At 31.3% G+C, this 19812-nt stretch overlaps 1 protein-coding gene across 2 annotated transcripts; it reads left to right on the forward strand.

Annotated features, from left to right (window-relative positions):
- The first annotated feature begins 2289 nt into the window (after nucleotides 1-2289).
- LOC139490958 (T-complex protein 11-like protein 1) lies at nucleotides 2290-18957 on the forward strand. 2 transcript variants are annotated; one of them, XM_071278121.1, is made up of 10 exons: nucleotides 2290-2459; nucleotides 5346-5535; nucleotides 9621-9753; nucleotides 10213-10333; nucleotides 10916-11136; nucleotides 12866-13002; nucleotides 13591-13769; nucleotides 14445-14626; nucleotides 15174-15340; nucleotides 16645-18957. In XM_071278121.1, exons 2-10 carry the CDS (start codon nucleotides 5358-5360, stop codon nucleotides 16866-16868), a joined length of 1542 nt encoding a protein of 513 aa, XP_071134222.1. In that variant the 5' UTR covers nucleotides 2290-2459; nucleotides 5346-5357; the 3' UTR covers nucleotides 16869-18957. The 2 variants fall into 2 exon arrangements, with proteins under 2 accessions (XP_071134222.1, XP_071134223.1); XM_071278122.1 differs by having other exon boundaries at nucleotides 2293-2380.
- Nucleotides 18958-19812: the final 855 nt, after the last annotated feature.

Raw genomic sequence — 19812 nt, forward strand, 5'->3', positions numbered from 1 at the left:
ATAATAGGAAGCTAATTCAAAGAAAAGAAGAAAGATTTACATGAAAAAATACTATATTGGCAGTCAGGATGTATAAAGCATAGGCCATTTTGTGTCAACCAATAAAATCAATCAATCAGTGCTTATTTATCCCTTGTCGTTTTATCACAACCAAGGATATAAATAGTATATTTAAAAAAAAAATCGAAAAACAAAATCAATGCGTTAATGATGAAACTCAATCAATCAATCAATCAATCAATCAATCAATCAACCAATCAATCAATCAATCAATCAATCAATCAATCAATCAATCAATCAATCAATCAATCAATCAATATAAACCAATCAGTCAATCAATCAATCACTTTCCGTTTATCAAAACCAAGGATATGTATACATGTAGTCTGAGACTACTATAACACATGTGTTATAGTAGTCTCAGATGTAGTATATTTGAAAAACCGTAGACATTTTAAATCAATGCGTTGATGTGCGACCAATGACTAGACGGCACACCAAATCTAAAAATGCCGTTTTAACTGGGACTATTATACTATAACTATAAAAGTCCAAGGTTTTACAAACAGATTTGATAAAAAATTATCATCTTATAATCTTTCGTAAGGATTAATAAAGATCGCGACCTTTAAAAACCAAAGGAGCCAATTAATCAATTTTGAATCAATGTAAACGATCGAATACTATCGATATAGTCGCGGCCCTTGAAACAAGAGACGTATATATTTTTCTCAATAAATACTTTTAAATATAAATATAACATTTAAGTATTTTTTTTTTAGAAAAGAAATTATAATGTGATAGGATATCATTTTCCCATTGCTTTTCTTGATTATCTATCGAGGTTATTCATTCCTGACTTGATTACATGTTCTAATATTTATTGACGAGAATCTCATCCCGGGCCGCGATCTTTAACAGGATTTCACGGAGTTGCCAATCTCTGTGTGTATATATATGGCTCTAGATCTGTTGAAACCAAGTAGATGTAAAGATGAACTGCTATCATCAATCAAAACGATTTTCAACAACTTTTGAAAGAGGATCTGATAAGCTGGGAACCTATTAGTCCCAGCATTAACCAAAAGTGCTTGGTCCAATTTTATTTTTAATCTTCATCAATGATTTGGCAGAATATATTGAACACAGTACATTAAGATTGTTTGCAGATGACAGCATTATTTATAGGGAAATTAAAAAACCAGATGACACACTTAAATTACAGTCTGACTTAGAAGCGGCCGGCAGGTGGGAGCAGGACTGGCTCATGCATTTCCACCCTGACAAGTGCAACATTCTCAGTGTAACTCAGAAACGCAAACCTTTAGACTTTACCTATAAATTACACAATCACTCTTTAGAAAAAGTTGACTCTACAAAATATTTAGGCCTAACTCTTCAATCAAACTTAAAATGGGACAAACATATAGATAACATGACATCAAAAGCAAACCAGTCCCTTGGATTTATTCGTAGAAACCTAAAAATAGCATCACCGAAAGTTAAAGCTCATGCATATAAAGCTCTTGTCCGACCAAAATTAGAGTACTGCTCAACAATTTGGGACCCACATCAAAAACAACAAAATTTACAAATTGAAAAAGTTCAGAGAAGAGCAGCACGCTTCTCATGCAACCGCTTCCATAACACCAGCTCAGTTACTGAAATGATGACAGACCTAAATTGGTACCCACTCGAAATTAGGCGTTTACGATACAGACTTGTTTTCTTTTACAAAATTATTCATGAAATTGTTGCAGTTCCTACACATAATCTTTTGATCCCACTTGACAATAGAACCAGACATAGCAATCCACACTCATTTAGGCAAATACAAACATCTAAAGACAGTTATAAATATTCATTTTATCCACGAACAGTTATAAATTGGAATCATCTGCCACAACAAATAGTATCATGCAGTACGGTAGAGGGATTCAAGAGTATGATCTCAGAATCTGCTCTAATCCCCATATTCTATCCCTAACTATTCTGTTATCAAATGTATATAGTTTTATCACAACTTATTTTTTCAAATGTACATACGTTATGTTGATTTTTAGATTTTGTTATTTTTGATTTTTTGTTGCTAAATTAGTGTAAATTATAAATTTTATAGTCGACGCCCGGCGAATAATCTTCAATAATTGAAGGATCGCTAGAAACCAAAAGAAGAAGAAGAAGAAGGATTTGTCTTACTATACAAATCCTTGCATTAACGTATAATGGATTATCAAAGCTTATAACTTTTGTCGATTGTCTAAGTCGCCTACTGTGGTTTATTTATTCAATGATGTCATTTCCGTAAACAAACTTTCGTGTGTTTCAACAGGATCCATTGTTCCAACATCTTCTAGACCTTTCTGGTTAAACATAAAACGTTAGCTATTGAAATTGATAGCACTGATTTGTTCATATCTGAATTTCAGCAAGAAACATTGAGTTTACAGTGACACGCGGTAAGAAAAAAAAAGCAAAGATATAGCTAAGAGTAAGACCAAGGATTTGTATAGTAAGTCTTACTATACAAATCCTTGGTAAGACATACATGCATTCATGTATCATAAATATTGGTTATCTGCTGAGACGGAGAGTTAGAAGGAGCTAAGTTCATAGGTGTTCATATATTGTTGTTCAGATCCAATTTCTATTATTTGATTATTTACAATTGAATCATTCATGAGGGTTGTTAATGTTATTGGGCATGGTAAAGAAAAAAAGGGGGGGGGGGAGAGGATGGGGGTGGTGGGTGGAGGTGTTACAGAACCAGGGTGTAACACATGCACTTGTCTCAGAAATTTTTTTTTCCAGATGAATCGGATAACCCGTTGTTGGGTTGCTGCCCCTGAATTAGTAATTTTAAGGAAATTTTGCTCTTTTTGGTTATTATCTTGAATATTATTATAGATAGAGATAAACTATAAACAGCAATAATGTTCAGCAAAGTAAGATTTACAAATAAGTCAACATGACCTAAATGGTCAGTTGACTCCTTTAGGAGTTATTGCCCTTTATAGTCAATTTTTAACCATTTTTCGTAAATCTTAGTAATCTTTTACAAAAATCTTCTCCTCTGAAACTACTTGGCCAAATTAATCCAAACTTGGCCACAATCATCTTTTGGGTTAGTAGTTTGAAAAATGTGTCCGGTGACCCGGCCATCAAACCAAGATGGCCACCATGGCTAAAAATAGAACATGGGTTAAAATGCAGTTTTTGGCTTATAACTCAAAACCCAAAGCATTTAGAGCAAATCTGACATGGGGTAAAATTGTTTATCAGTTCAAGATCTATCTGCCCTGAAATTTTCAGATGAATCGGACAACCCGTTGTTGGGTTGCTGGCCCTGAATTAGTAATTTTAAGGAAATTTTGCTCTTTTTGGTTATTATCTTGAATATTATTATAGATAGAGATAAACTATAAACAGCAATAATGTTCAGCAAAGTAAGATTTACAAATAAGTCAACATGACCGAAATGGTCAGTTGACTCCTTTAGGAGTTATTGCCCTTTGTAGTCAATTTTTAACCATTTTTCGTAAATCTTAGTCATCTTTTACAAAAATCTTCTCCTCTGAAACTACTTGGCCAAATTAATCCAAACTTGGCCACAATCATCTTTTGGGTTAGTAGTTTGAAAAGTGTGTCAGGTGACCCGGCCATCAAACCAAGATGGCCGCCATGGCTAAAAATAGAACATGGGTTAAAATGCAGTTTTTGGCTTATAACTCAAAACCCAAAGCATTAAGAGCAAATCTGACATGGGGTAAAATTGTTTATCAGGTCAACATTTATCTGCTCTGAAATTTTTAGATGAATCGGACAACCTGTTGTTGGGTTGCTGACCCTGAATTGTTAGTTTTAAGGAAATTTAGCTGTTTTTTGTCATTATCTTGAATATTATTATTGATAGAGATAAACTGTAAACAACGATAATGTTCAGCAAAGTAAGATTTACAAATAAGTCAACATGACCGAAATGGTCAATTGATCCCCTTAGGAGTTATTGTTCTTTATAGTCAATTTTTAACAATTTTCATAAAATTTGTAAATTTTTACTAACATTTTCCACTGAAACTAATGGGCCAAGTTCATTATAGATAGAGATAATTTTAAGCAGCAAGAATGTTCAGTAAAGTAAGATGTACAAACACATCACCATCACCAAAACACAATTTTGTCATGAATCCATCTGCTTCCTTTAATATTCACATAGACCAAGGTGAGCGACACAGGCTCTTTAGAGCCTCTAGTTTTGTTTTCTCTTGATGTGAACACATACAATAAAATTTTACAATTTAATTTGATTGAATATATAGCAAATTTTTGAACAGAAAATATTATTTGTGTTTATCTCGTGAGATAATGAAAAGGATCCACAACAACAATACAACCATATCAACAAATCAACCTGTGACAATTCTGATTCTATTAGTACCCAGTTGCTTAAAATCATACCAAACTAACCCCAAAATAATTTAAAAAAAGGTAGTTTGGTATGAAATATTAAGTGAAAAATCTCAAGTGATGAAAACTTTTGGCCACAGTCTGTATATAGCATAGAAAAAAAATTGAAATAAGACTTTATTTCATGATGAACGTGAAAATTATAACTTTTTTCATATACTTTGCACGAAAAGACTTTGATACATGTAAACATTTTGTGACCGATTCACTGTCTTCTTTTAGTTTAGATTAAGTCTTTGTTATACTTGTTATTCATGTTATTCTTGATTAAGTAAACACATTTATGATATTAATGATTTACGGCTTTGAAAAAGAGTATACAACTATCTTCTTAACTCCAGTACACCTAAATGTGATTCTATCGGTGGGACTCAATATCTTCTAATTTTTAAACTCTTCCGTCCCTCATGTTAAATTTTTTTCCTTTTTAGCCAAAATTTAATCCTGAAATGTTTTTCAATGTCATTCCCTTTTTGACCTGTACATATATCTTCAAAGCTCCTAAATGGATAACGAAAAACATCAAAGGCCTTTACTTTATATATAAAAAAAAACAAAATTGAAATAAAATTCAATTATTAAATCCATTGTTTCTTGACGATCCATATTTATATGCTGAGTGTTTGAATTTCATTTGAAAAATAAAAAATCAAGCAAAATGGGCTTTTGAAAATCACTATGCAAGTAAATTAGAATCAGAACTCTTTCAACGAGGTTCCTGTCAAGCATGATTGAACGTCAAATAAAAATTAGAAATATGCCAAAAGGCTATCACATTGCAGAGTAAATGTGTTGCAATCATCATACTTCTCAAAAAATAGAAATCGCTTGTGAATCATTTTTTCTGATATTTTTTAACAGTAAAATTATTTTTGCAGTGAAATTTTGAAATGGAAGGTCAAGATGATGATAAGTTGAACAATTCTATAGACGGTGAATTTACGTCTGATCAAGATGAACTCAACAAGTCAACAGCAAGTACAAGCAGTGAACCAGACGCTGAGAAGAAAAGAAGGACACAGACTCCAAGTCCTCACAGATATCCACCAGCTTTTGTTAATGTACCAGGTAAAAGACAATACAACACGTAATAAGATGGACTTATGGACTATTTAAATCTTATCTTATCATTGACTTGAAAGACCACACCAATTTTGTTTTAGTTTTTAAGATGACCAGTGCAGGTTTTAAATGCATTAGATTTTGTGTCTTTATAATTCAGGGGTGCTTTCATTATCACCTATTTCAGTGATTTTTTAAATCCAGTTATCACCTATTTAAGTGATTTTGCATGATGGTGTTTCCTTTGATCTTCAAATGCTAATTTCAGTGATTTTCCATATTTTCGCAAACTTTTTTTTCTGTGGTCGTATATTGGATGACATTGGCGTAGAAATCTATGAAATTTAAACACAAGGTTTATGACCATAAAAGTAAGGTTGGGATTGATTTTGGGAGTTTTGGTCCCAACAGTTTAGGAATTAGGGGCCTAAAAGGGCCCAAATAAGCATTTTTCTTGGTTTTCGCACATTAACTTTAAAGAAAACAGACATCTATGAAATTTTAACATAAGGTTTATGACCACAAAAGGAAGGTTGGGATTGATTTTGGGAGTTTTGGTCCCAACAGTTTAGGAATTAAGGGCCAAAAGGGTCCAAAATTAAACTTTGTTTGATTTCATCAAAAAATGAATTATTGGGGTTCTTTGATATGCCAAATCTAACTGTGTATTTAGATTCTTAATTTTTGGTCCTGTTTTTAAATTGGTCTACATTAAAGTCCAAAAGGGTCCAAAATTAAACTTGATTTTAACAAAAATTGAATTCTTGGGGTTCTTTGATATGCTGAATCTAAACATGTACTTAGATTTTTGATTATGGGCCCAGTAGTTTTCAAGTTGGTCCAAATAGGGGTCCAAAATTAAACTTTGTTTGATTTCAACAAAAATTGAATATATGGGGTTCTTCAATATGCTGAATCTAACCATGTATGTAGATTTTTAATATTTGGGCCCGGTTATCAAATTGGTCCACATTGAGGTCTAAAGGGTCTAAAATTGAACATTATTTGATTTCATCAAAAATGGAATTCTTGGAGTTCTATGATATGCTGAATCTAACAATGTATTTAGATTTTGGATATTGGACCATTATAGGTAAATGTCCAATTTAAAATTTTTAAGTTTTTAAGTTTTTAGACCACATTCATTCTGTGTCAGAAACCTATGTTGTGTCATCTATTTAATCACATTGCATCCAAATTCAGAGCTGTATCAACCTTAAATGTTGTGTCCATACTTGCCCAAACTGTTCAGGGTTCCACCTCTGCGATCGTATAAAGCTGTGCCCTGCGGAGCATCTGGTCTATAATTTTCCTACATAAATCAATTATCCCTTTATCTTTGGATATCAATTTCACCAGTGCGCTTGGGGCAGTAAGTTAGTGCGCTAAAGCTTTTAAAAGTACACTTGGGAATTTTTCTGTAATCAAATATTCATGAACTACTCTTACTATCAGACAAAGGTCAACAATATTAGGTAACCTGATCGGTTTTCTTTAGAATTAGAATGATTTATTTTAAGGTTATGTCCTGATCTACAAATTATTCCAGTTTTTGCATATTCAAATAAATTGTAAAAACTGGCAGGCTTATCAAAAAAGACAATTTCTGCATGTACATAGTTGTTTTTTCAATGGGATTCTTGTTTTTTTACCAACAAAAAAATCAAATTGGGGGGAAAAATATCAAAAAAATTGTTATAAACACTTATTGAAGTGATTACATATTAACTTCTCAAATTACTTGTTTCAGTGATTTTGAAAAGTTTATGTGAAAATTTTTAATATTTCACAGCCAAAATCACTCAAAGAAGTGATTGTGATTTTGAAATCACTTGTTTAAGTAGTACCCCTGACTGTTTATCTTGGTCCTGAATTTCAGACTTAATTGTCACTATAGTGTGTGATAACATTGTGTGAGGGAATTCGACGTTTGATGTACCACTGTTCACTCCAGTGCAATTTATGACAATACCACTGCATCAATCAGAATTATTTTTTTTGCAGTGTTTTAAGAAATGATTTTGCTTTGTTGTCGCGTATTATTTGTGAAATATTCAATGTTTTAAAAAGGCGAATTTTCTTTATAAAGTCAATGATTATGTTGACTTTTGAAGGCCAAACTTTCTACAGCCTTAAATACGCTAATGAAAGATCCAAAAACTATACCAATACATAACGACATGATTATGAAATTATAACAAATCTATTGGTTAACAAATTTTTACTCGTTATTGCAAAATAATGAACTTAATATATCTGACATTTTCTCCCTACCCAGTTTACCCCTATACATTTTTATGATGTGGACTGGTCATTGTTATTGAATCGTAGGCAATTTGATTGGATTAAGTTGTAATTAGTTTACCTTCAAACTTGTTTATGCTTTTCACACATGACTATTGATTAATTAGAACGTGTATGAATGTGACCGGTAACTAAAATGACCTTCAAACTGGACACTGGACGAGTCAATATTATGTTTTATCAATGAAAGTTAAGGTATGAAAGGTAAGAATTTGCCACTTATTCGATTTTCACAAAATTTTCGGAATATACAGTTGGAAAAGTTATTTTTTAAAAGCCTATTGTGAAGAGTAAAGAGAAAGTTTACAAATTATACGTTTTGTTCCATTAAACAAGTCATTTTCGTAAGAGAAATACCGAAATATATTTTACGCACGACTACGGCAGGTAAAATTATTATTTATCATAATAAAAAAAAGCATTTTTCAGTCTCATTGGAATACGTTTATTACAATTAATCCAAAACTTAAGAAGTAAGTAACTAAAGTCAAAATATGTCCGATCTGCCTATTTCTGCACATCAAAAGTCAACACGATCGTTTTAAAGTCAATTTCGTCTACCTCACAAAATCTTGTTAGGCACTATAATAAAGATATGTGCAGCTCATCCCTATAAATTAAAGAAAATGATTGTAATAGAGAATTGAAATCTGTGTCTAAGATTATGTTATGATACATTGTATAACTGTATACTTTTTTCAATGATAATAATAGTAAGTACATGTTCATTTTTGTGCATTCAATAGTAAGTTAAAAAGTAAAAAATCTCTGACTTCCAACTTCCAAGATGTTAAAGCATGTATCTTCTTAAATGGTGGTAATGAATAAAAGTTGGTTATTAAAATGGATAATTTCAAAGAAACTTGATCATAATATCTTAGCCCAACAGGTTTGAAGACAATTTACCTTGAGCGATTAAATGGTATTCGGTGCATATGAACAATTCTTACTTTGATCTCTGACATTGAAGAATAGTTAATTAACCAAGTTGTTATCGTTTGTGTTCTGTATAGAATGATTAAGCAATGATATGAACTTGACCTTTGACCTCTGATATTAAAAAATATTTTGGATCTTTTAATGCCATAAAGTCTTCATCTTGTAATCAAATAGTTGATATCATCCCTATATAGTAGCTGCACAGACTATTAGCTATATATCCTAATAGATTTATTATAAAACAGAAACAAAAGATACCAAAGTCACATTCAAACTCATATGTCAAAAACAAGCTTATAATGCCTTGGCAAAAAACGAAAAACAGTCAGAAGAATGTCATTAAGTGATATTCTACTGCAACATTGTTTGTAATGTTCATTTTGATTGGATAACGTCACTGGCAATAAATGACTGGCATACACGTCACCAGTAAACTTAATTTGCTATAAATATGTAGTACAGGGTATACCATATTAACTAGAACATCATGATTTGTTTACTTTAAACATATTTTATTTAAAAAAATCATGTACATGACATACACATATAAATACAGTGATACACTAATACTAAACTTGGATTCAGAAACAAGATTTCCCTGATATTAATCCGGCTCCCTGTCAAAAAGATAAAGGGAAATAATTGCAAATAAAAGAAGTTGATTTATTTCGTCAGATCTTTTCTATATAAATTTTCCAGCGGCGGCGTGTGTTTTAAGGTCCGACTTTGTCAAGACTGTCTCACCCAATTACAATCCTAACCATGCAAGAAAGACGTTATATACCAAATCGCTTGAATCTACTAAAAATTGTTGCATTTGTTTAAACATAATCTGTTTCTGATTACAGCTTCCCCACCAAAGTTCATGAGTTTAGATGAGATTATGGCTGCAGCAGCGGGAGTAAAGAACATGTCATTGGCACATGAAATAGCTGTTGATGCTAACTTTAAGTTGGAGAAATTAGAACCATCAGGAAATAGGTATAAAAAACAAGCAAACATTTCCCTCAATATTTATTTTACAGAATTCTAGTTAGCAATTCCTTTGATCTCCTATTGGTTGAAGTCAAATGGAAATCTCAAACAACCAGCTATAAAATATGGCATTTATATTCAACTTTTGTCTTGTTTTTACACTGCTTAGGAGGGACCTATGTTACATTTAGATAATAAAAGATGTTGGATATACCCCAAAAACTTCATAGTTGAGTAAATTCTATTTCTCCCTCTTTTAAATGATATGTGATCTGTTATTTTCTGATACTCTATAAGTTTATATTTCCCAAATGATATTCAATATACAATAAGATGTTGTGTAAATGTTTATGAGAACTATCCACCAAAGTCCAAATGACATTTTCAATTCAGGACTATTTTTTTAAAGAAATTTACAAAATCTTGTTACTTGTGTAATGTCTTGATAATTATTTATTTAATTAGTTTTGAAAAGAAAGTGAAGGAAGTTGTACACAAAGCATTCTGGGATGCATTCCAGGAGAAATTAAATGAAGATCCTCCAGAGTTAGGACATGCTGTTGTGTTAATACAGGAAGTCAAAGACGTAAGAATTATTATTTATTTGTATTGAACTAAAACAACATGGATTTTTTTGAATGCAGTGGATTGATTTTTTTTGTTTCTGCTTATCCATTTTATTGTTTTATGGGTTATTATTTCCATAGTTTTCATTTTCAAACATGAATGCTCATATTTCATTCTGTATGCAAGTTTGTGGACTGCTTCTTCCCATTTAATAATAGATGTGTAAAAAATATTTAATTTCCTCGAGTTTCTCTTATGGAAAAAAAATATTGGCATGTCATAACTTTTCCCAATATTATCTGCATGTTCTTGGTTTACTTGAATTATGCAAACAACTTTGTAACACTGTTTTTGTTTGGTTATTTATTATTTAATTTACACTTGTCAAAAATATGCATACAAATTGGCTACTGGACATAAATAAGTAACATTTCCTGAAAACATAATTATTTACCATACATTTTTGCACATTGTTCAAAGATTGCAAAATAAAAGGATTTATAAGTTTAAAGTTATCTTTTTGGTTAAATACAATATTACTGATGTCAATTAGAGAATGATTGTTCCAAAACTTTAACTTATTTATATATTGATTTTACAGAATTTACTTGCTCTGCTACTGCCACAACATGTGAGATTGAAAACTCAGATCAATGAAGTCCTAGATATTGAACTTATACAACAAAAATTAGAGAATAATGCATTTGATATTTATTATTACGCTGACTATATAGTTGGTATATTGGCAAAGCTATGTTCACCAGCAAGAGATGATAATATTGCCAAACTTAAAGAGATTAAAGACATTATACCTTTGTTTCAGTAAGTAACAATGTTTTGGCCAGTTTGCATGTAGTATTAATACAGCTTACATAATGTTGAATGTCAGGTAAAAGAAAAGAGATAACCTGTTTTGTATAATTAAACCCTATTTTTAGATGAATGTTTTTCATATTTCACTATTGCAATGAATACAGATTCAATGAGGTCGAATTATTCACTTGCAAGTGAATAATTCATCATCAATGTTTCTTACCTTAATTTGACAAAATTTGAACCACACTGGCTGCTAAATGCAAATTTTTATTTCACAATTTCTCTTTCATTAATGATTGAAGAAAAAATTAATTCTTTAGATTTTGATACGACCGCCAAAAAAATTTGCGTCGTATAATGCTATCATGTCGTCGTCTGTGTCGTCCGAAGACGCATTTAGTTTCCGGACAATGACTTTAGTTTTAGTGAATGGATCTTTATAATTTTTTACCAGAGTGTTCATTACTACTAAAAGAAGGTTGAGATTGATTTTGGAGGTCAAGGTCCCAATTGTTTTGGAATTAGGGGTAAAAAAAGGGGCACAAATTAAGCATTTTTGTAGTTTTCAAAAAATAACTTGTGTTTAAGTGTATGAATCTCTCTGAAATTATACTGCAAGTTTCCATACCATGAAGGAATAGTTAGTATTGATTTTGAGGGTTATGGTCCCAATAGTTTAGGAATTAGGGGCCAAAGAGGGGGCCCAAAATAAGCATTTTTGTAGTTTTCAAACAATAACTTGTGCTTAAGTGTATGAATCTCTCTGATATTATACCACAAGTTCCAAAACCGTGAAAGGATAGTTATTACAGACTATGGAGGGATATGGATCCAAATGTTTTGGAATTAGTGGCAAAAAAAGGGGGAAAACTAGGTTTTTCTGGTCAAAGGACAATTAAGACAATTTAAAGCAGTGTAAGGGAGGTAATTCAAAAACATTTAACATACAATGTTGGGTATGTTTGTATTTACCTCCCTTACACTACTTGTAAATAATGTATAAAGAAATTTCAGGTTTTGGACTTATTGCAAAAAAAAGGGGGGTGGGTGGTAGTTTATCAATTATTTTTTTTCAGAATTTTTCTAATTTCAAATTTTTAAAAAGTTTGAAGAAGAAATCTTTGATTGCACAATATTGCGCTATAGATTTGTAAGATCTTGACATTTGTTTTGTGTAATAAACCCATATTATGTCAAAAATTTGATCACAATCAAATTCAGAGCTGTATCAAGCTTGAATGTTTTGTCCATACTTTCCCCAACTGTTCAGGGTTCGACCTCTGCAGTCGTATAAAGCTGCATCCTGCAAAGCACCTGGTTCTATATATCTCCCCTTTAACCCCTCTTTTTTGAGATATTCATATTTCACTAGTGTTATGGTAAATGCAACAGGATGTGCTATTATTCTCCATCATGGAGATGCTTGATCATGTTCAGCTTTTAGTTGCTGCTGTTTTTACATTTCAATTGTTTAAAATATGAATGAACAGGGGTACCTGTAAATTTTGTGGCATATTTTAATGTTTAAATTAGAATTTTTGGATATTTTCAGTTAACTTATATTGAAATACTGAGAATGTCAAAACACATTTGCATATAAAACACAGAATTTCAAGCAGTGATGTACTGAAACCCCACCATATACCTAATTAGAAACACATACTGTACATGTAAAATTATTTGAATTTAATAGAGATGTTTGAAAGTATGAAATAGCTTGAACTTTATATTGTAGAGAAATATTTGCTATGTTAGATTTAATGAAGATGGATATGGCTAACTTTACTATACAACAAATACGACCATATCTCCAACAGCAGTCCATGGAATATGAAAAGACGAAATTTGAAGAGTTTTTGAAAACTCAGAGAGGTAGGAGGAAGGACTTTCTAATAGACATTGTACATGTTTTAATTTTTTTTTATAAATCATGTAGAAAATTATATAAAATGAAATTGGATTTGAATAATATAAAACAAATTTATATGGATATGACACAAGATATATCATTGTATTAAGCAAACAATATAGCTCAACAGGCGAACATGCACTGTTCTTTAAAGTCACACCAATTCTTCTTGTCAGTTTCAAAACAAGTAATCACTTCTTCCTATATTTCTGTTGTACAAGTTGTGACCAATTTGTGGACTTAATGTCAAATTTATGAATAAAATTTAAATTCAAATATTCTGTTTCTAAAGAAGAAAAAGATATTTTATTTTTGATGTAAAAGCAATGATTACCAATGGGAATGTGCCAAAATATATTGAAAGTATCTAGGTTATTTTAAAGCAACCAACATTTAGAATAGGTTTTGATAATACTGATTTTAAATATACATTTTATGAAGTACTGTTTATTCATTGTTATTCGTTGGGTACCAATTTTTGTGGATTTCATGAATCCACTGTATTTACAGTTTTACATGATCTTTAAAACATTTGTCATTAATTTTTACAGAGAGTGGAATTGATGGTCTAGAACTTACTAAAATTTGGTTGAAGAAAAGTTTTGATGCGTTAAAAGATCAAGCTGCAGAAGAAGGTGCAACATCACCAGCCATGCTTACTCCGGCGGCCATTGTTAATGAAGCTTATGTTTCTCTTCTGTCATGGGATGAAAATCAACTATTTCCTGAGGTAATACTAGAAATGAAGAAACATTTACACAAAAATAAAAATCTGTCATCAATTACATATTCATAAAAAGACAAAATATAAACATTAAGATATGAACATAGGCAACCATTTAAAAATCAACAACAATATAAAATTGAGAATGGAAATGGAAATGGGGAATGTGTCATAGAGACAACAATCTGACCAAAGAGCAGACAAGAGCCAAAGGTCACCAATTGTGTGTTCAATACAGCGAGAAACTATTGCACCCATTTTGGTACATCAAAGGAAATAAAAAGAATCATAAAGTGAAAGAACTAAGAGACAATACTTAAGGCACGGGTACACATGCTAACATTTAGAGTTAGCCTGAACACTGAATATTTATGTATTAAAAACTACAAATGTTTTTGAAAATAAATATCAGATTATTGTGCAGGGATGACCTTATAAGAAGTTGTGTCCAAAATGAAAGATGTGGAACATTTTGATTTTGCCAAAAAGTACATTTCTTTCATCAGCTTTCAAAATTTATTGAAGTATATGTGTAGCATCTCCAGACTTGATATTAAAATTACAAAATCTTATCAACATTTCGAAATGATTTAAAAATATGAACCTTAGCGAAAACAAATTGTTTTTGCTGTAAATTTTGGCTCATTTAAGTTTTTTGTATCCTAAATGATATAATTTTAGACATTAGTAATGGACCAAGGAAGGTTTACAGATGTAGGAGATAAGATACACAGTCTGACACTACTGGCTTCCATACTCTTGGTAACATACAGTACTGTGGGTGCTCCTATAGCAGGATTACAAAAACTTAAGGAGAAACTCAAGTCAGAAATTATGGTGATACTGGATGGTACAGAGCAAAAGTAAGTCATGTAAAATAATTTGGTCTTGATCATTTCAAAACTTATTTTATAATGCTATTTACTTTGACAAGACCTGTTACAAGCCATGCTTGATATTAATTTCAGACATATAAGCACACATGACAGGTATACTAATATCTCCCAAAAAGATCAAAAGTGTAAATTAACTATTTATACAATAGTTGCAAATAGGTTGAAATTATCTGATAGCTCCTTGAAGCGTTGTTGCCTCTGAAATTTATTTCTGTATTGTTTTAGGCCTATATCTCAAATCTATAAGAGCTAGATGAAAAGTTTACTATGCAAAAAATTATCAGTACTTCATGAGCTACAAAAGACTCCATTGCACCAATTATTCAGTTCCTCCTTGAAGAGTTTTGTCTTTAAAGATTTGTATATTGACAGCAACAAAGGGAGACAATTTCCTATTCTAAGATGGGAATGGTTTTGTAAAATACACAAGTATAATTAGAAGCTAAATGATGCATATTTACATTAGATAACAATAATTTTTAGTATTCATCAATAATTATTTATAATATTTCAGAGATTTACCAAGTATGATGAGTAATGTAGCTGAACAAGTGAATAAGAATGTAAATGAGTATATGTCTGAACATGGATTCCACCCTCGTGAAGAGACCCAACAAACAGCTTTATCTGGTCAGATAACAAGTTTATCTACCAGAGAACATCCAGTTTATAAAGTCATGTGTAAGTTTCTTGGGTAAATTCTCACAAAAGTCTTAAAGAAAAAAAATATAAAAATAAGAAGATGTGGTATAATTGCCAACTAGACAACTCTCCACAAGAGACTAAACGACACATAAATTACCAACTAAAAGGTCAGTAATGAGTAAAACTAATACCGCATAATCAGATGTCTCTAGTTTCCCAAATTTACATACAGCTTAGAACAGTATGGATAAAGAAAAGTGCAACATGTTTTTATGCCCGACCTACGATAGTAGAGGGGCATTATGTTTTCTGGTCTGTGCGTACGTCTGTTCATCCGTCCGTCCATCCGTTCGTCCGTCTGTTCGTCCGTCTGTTCGTCCCGCTTTAGGTTAAAGTTTATGGTCAAGGTAGTTTTTGATGAAGTTAAAGTCCAATCAACTTGAAACTTAGTATACATGTTCCCTACGATATGATCTTTTTAATTATAATGCCAAATTAGAGTTTTGACCCCAATTTCATGGTCCACTGAACATAGAAAATGATAGTGCAAGTTTCAGGTTAAAGTTTTTGGTCAAGGTAATTTTGGATGAAGTTGAAGTCCAATCATCTTGAAACGTAGTATACACTACATATTCCCTATGATATGATCTTTCTAATTTTAATGCCAAATTAGACTTTTTACCCCAATTTCATGGTCTACTAAACATAGAAAATGATAGATAGTGCGAGTGGGGCATCCGTGTACAATGGACACATTCTTGTTGGACTCTCTTTAAATACATGAAATAATCTTATTTGTTGTTTACATTGAATGTGTTTAATGTATAATAAAAAACTTTAAGGGGGCCCTGACATATGGAAATAAAGAAATATCAGAACAGGTTTTATATTAACAATTCAATTAATATACAATTACTTTACCCAAGAACATTAAATTGTTGAAATCAGTGTGGCCAAAACTTTGTACTTTGCTGCAAATCACAGGGATAATTCTGGTAGATCCAACAATCAGTATAAATTTTTTCTTGTGGAAAAATGCAAGCTGATTAAAACAAGATTTTAACTTTCCTGTAAATTGGTGTGTCAAATGAAGATATAGTGACTCCTTGTACATGTTGTAAAAGGTCAAATTTCAAGTGATTTTTAATTAGATTGCGATTGACCATCAGTTTTAATTATCTTATCAAAATTGAAGAGAATTTACAACAATATATTGACTATACTCTAAAAAATTTGGAGTATTGTTGGTGTAGTTTCAATCTGAACCATGTACTTATATATATATATATACTGAGCAACCCATATAAACCAGTTTGTAATGTTTACAATTTATTTTTCAGACAAAAGAATTCGAGACTTTATTTTACACATTATATCACAAAGACATTCTGCACCGTTGAAAGTGCCACCAGGGTTTTCTGTGGTGGAAACTGAACTTGGCAAAATTTGTGGGCAATTCTTAAGACTAATATCACATAACAGAGCAACATTTAGTAGCTATTATACTGACATTGCCAATGAACTAATGCAGATACAAATGGATGACTTATCTCCCAGAGGATGAACTTCTGTTCGGTGAATGTACTGGTTGCTGTTTTTAGATTTGAGGCGTATGAATATATATGAATACTAGCAGTATTAGATGTTGTTGTGTTAGCGTATTGTCTCAGAAGAAAACTAGTTATGTATGATGTATGTTCTTGTCAATATTAAAATATTACTATTTATGACTAGATGCTTTTAAGTATGTTTGTTTGAAAGGCATTGTTTAACAGTGATATTTTAGCCTTTAACATTAACCTGTCAATTTGACCACATGTTCTAGTGTTTTATACATTTTTTATTATAATCGTAAGCACCCTATTAAGTTCAAGTGTTATCATTTTACCAACCAAAATAACCAGTTGTTAAAAGTGCTGAATTTTTCAGGTCAGAAATAAAAAATCTATAACTGTGAAAACCTAATTTTTTTTTTTAGATATTTTTCATTTTCATGCAATTTTTTAAATGATATTTATTTTTAGCTTCCAGTATTTTTAGAGCATTGAATGACCACACTGCCATTGATTTTTTTTAACTATACTGTTGTTTTGGCTAGATGTTAGGTTTTAGATTTCTGTCACAATATGGTTGTATTTAAATGATATTCACAAACTAACCTCAAAAATTAATTTTATGGAGACATTGTTCTATGCATTATTTACAACAAAATACTGTTTAAATATTGAAAGTATTTACATATTGTTATTGTATTTTTTTGCATTTTTCATAATTGTAAAATAGTGGAGTCTACTGCCATTTCATACAAAACCAAGCTACATTTACATGCTTCTTCTGACTACTATCATGGTTGAATTTCATGATAGGATCATTGAAAGATAAGGAATTTCAATTAAAAGAGATGAGAAAGTGTTTTTTATTAACGGTAAATTTTAATTTGTATACTGGTGCTGTCTGTCTGACTTAAAACATCACGTTGTTGTGTAAGACATTAAACACCCAATAGATAGACGGTATACTTGTATACTAGACATTGGTAGTGTTAAGGGTTTCCTTATGCAATGTGCGATATTTTTTTGTTACAAGTATGTATAAGTGGTTATTTTTGTTATTTATGGTGCATATTTGTTTTTGTAGAAAAAACTGGCATTATCAGTTAAATTAAAATTTATAATTGATTATGGTATTCATACCATCACCTTTTGTTCTTGCCATTCAAGTGAATAATGTTAAAATCCTTAATAATGTTATATAGACCTATTTCTCTAATTTTTGCGCTATTTTCACATTTCTTGATCGGTGTGAGAAAAATATTTCTCCTCACTAGTGAAAAATCAGTTCTCAGCAAATGATTGGTCGAAATTTATTTGTGTTGTTAAATTTTCTTGGTTTCTTCTGAGTTTTCCTATTGCGATGTCATGAAAAAAAGGCGACCCTGTCTGATGACATAACACAAAAAGTATACAACTTTTTTCAAATCTTCGAAAAGGAAGGACAAAACAGATTCCACCACTATAACTCGTGTATTACGATATTTCTCCACTCTTGACAGATGAATTTTAATTGTTTAAAATGCTCTGCAATCCTCGTGCTTTAAATATTAAAATTTAACTGTCTTAGTGGAGAAATATCGTAACACACTTGTTGCAGTTGTGGAACCAATATGTCATAAGTGAAGAAAAAAATCTATATTCTATATTTTTGCTTAATATAAAACATTAATGTATCAGAAAGTAAGATTGATCTCAATTTATATTTTGTATTTTATATTTTTTGGTTAAATATGTATATTTTTTTATATTCAATTGGGAAGTTTCTGAATTATTTATATATAACCTGGTTAAATAGTTTGATACAGACGAATCAGTAATTATTTTGTGTTGTATGTTTATCATGTGCCATGAATATTAGTTATGAAATAGTAATTCTGGTACAAAATGTATTCAACTCCTTTAATTGATTAACTATACATTCCTGATGAAATAACCTGTCTATGTACACTTGTTTTATTTCTTTTTTTACATGCAGTGTTGGTAAAAAAGCCCCCTCTTTTAGACAAAACCTCATGGCTCTCTAAAATATTACTGGTATTGATTTTTATGACCGTCCTTTATAAAATACTGTTGTATACAAAATAAACATTTCAATATATATTTATTGTCTTGCTGCACTTACTTCAAAACATTTAGCTGAACATATCCAATGCAGTCAGTCAATATCATTGTATAAACAAATCAGACTCGGACTTCTCTTGAACTGAATTTTAATGTGCGTATTGTTATGCGTTTACTTTTCTACATTGGTTAGAGGTATAGGGGGAGGGTTGAGATCTCACAAACATGTTTAACCCCGCCGCATTTTTGCGCCTGTCCCAAGTCAGGAGCCTCTGGCCTTTGTTAGTCTTGTATTATTTTAATTTTAGTTTCTTGTGTACAATTTGGAAATTAGTATGGCGTTCATTATCACTGGACTAGTATATATTTGTTTAGGGGCCAGCTGAGGGACGCCTCCGGGTGCGGGAATTTCTCGCTACATTGAAGACCTGTTGGTGACCCTCTGCTGTTGTTTTTTATTTGGTCGGGTTGTTGTCTCTTTGACACATTCCCCATTTCCATTCTCAATTTTATTAGACTACACCAGAATTTAACTATAGGCCACTATACGACATTTAACAATGAGCAAAGCCCATACTTAATTGTATGTATGTGTTGGTAAGAGTCCGGTTATTGGTAATTGTGATTTGTAGTACTGGGCTGTATATGCCTTTTGTGACAAAAACACAAAAACTTAACTTGAACCACTGAACCTTTAAAATAAGGTAAATGACAGATGACACCTGTCTGTTGGACATGTACACCTTACAATTATTCCATACACCAAATAAAGTTGACCTATTGTTAAGAAAAACAGGCAAAAACACAAAAAATTAACACTGAGCAATGAACCTTAAAAATGAGGTCATAGCCAAATAAAATCTGCCAGAATGACATGTACATATTAAAATATTT

This window comes from Mytilus edulis, chromosome 10 (assembly GCF_963676685.1).
Source record: "Mytilus edulis chromosome 10, xbMytEdul2.2, whole genome shotgun sequence".
Taxonomy (NCBI): Eukaryota; Metazoa; Mollusca; class Bivalvia; order Mytilida; family Mytilidae; genus Mytilus; species Mytilus edulis.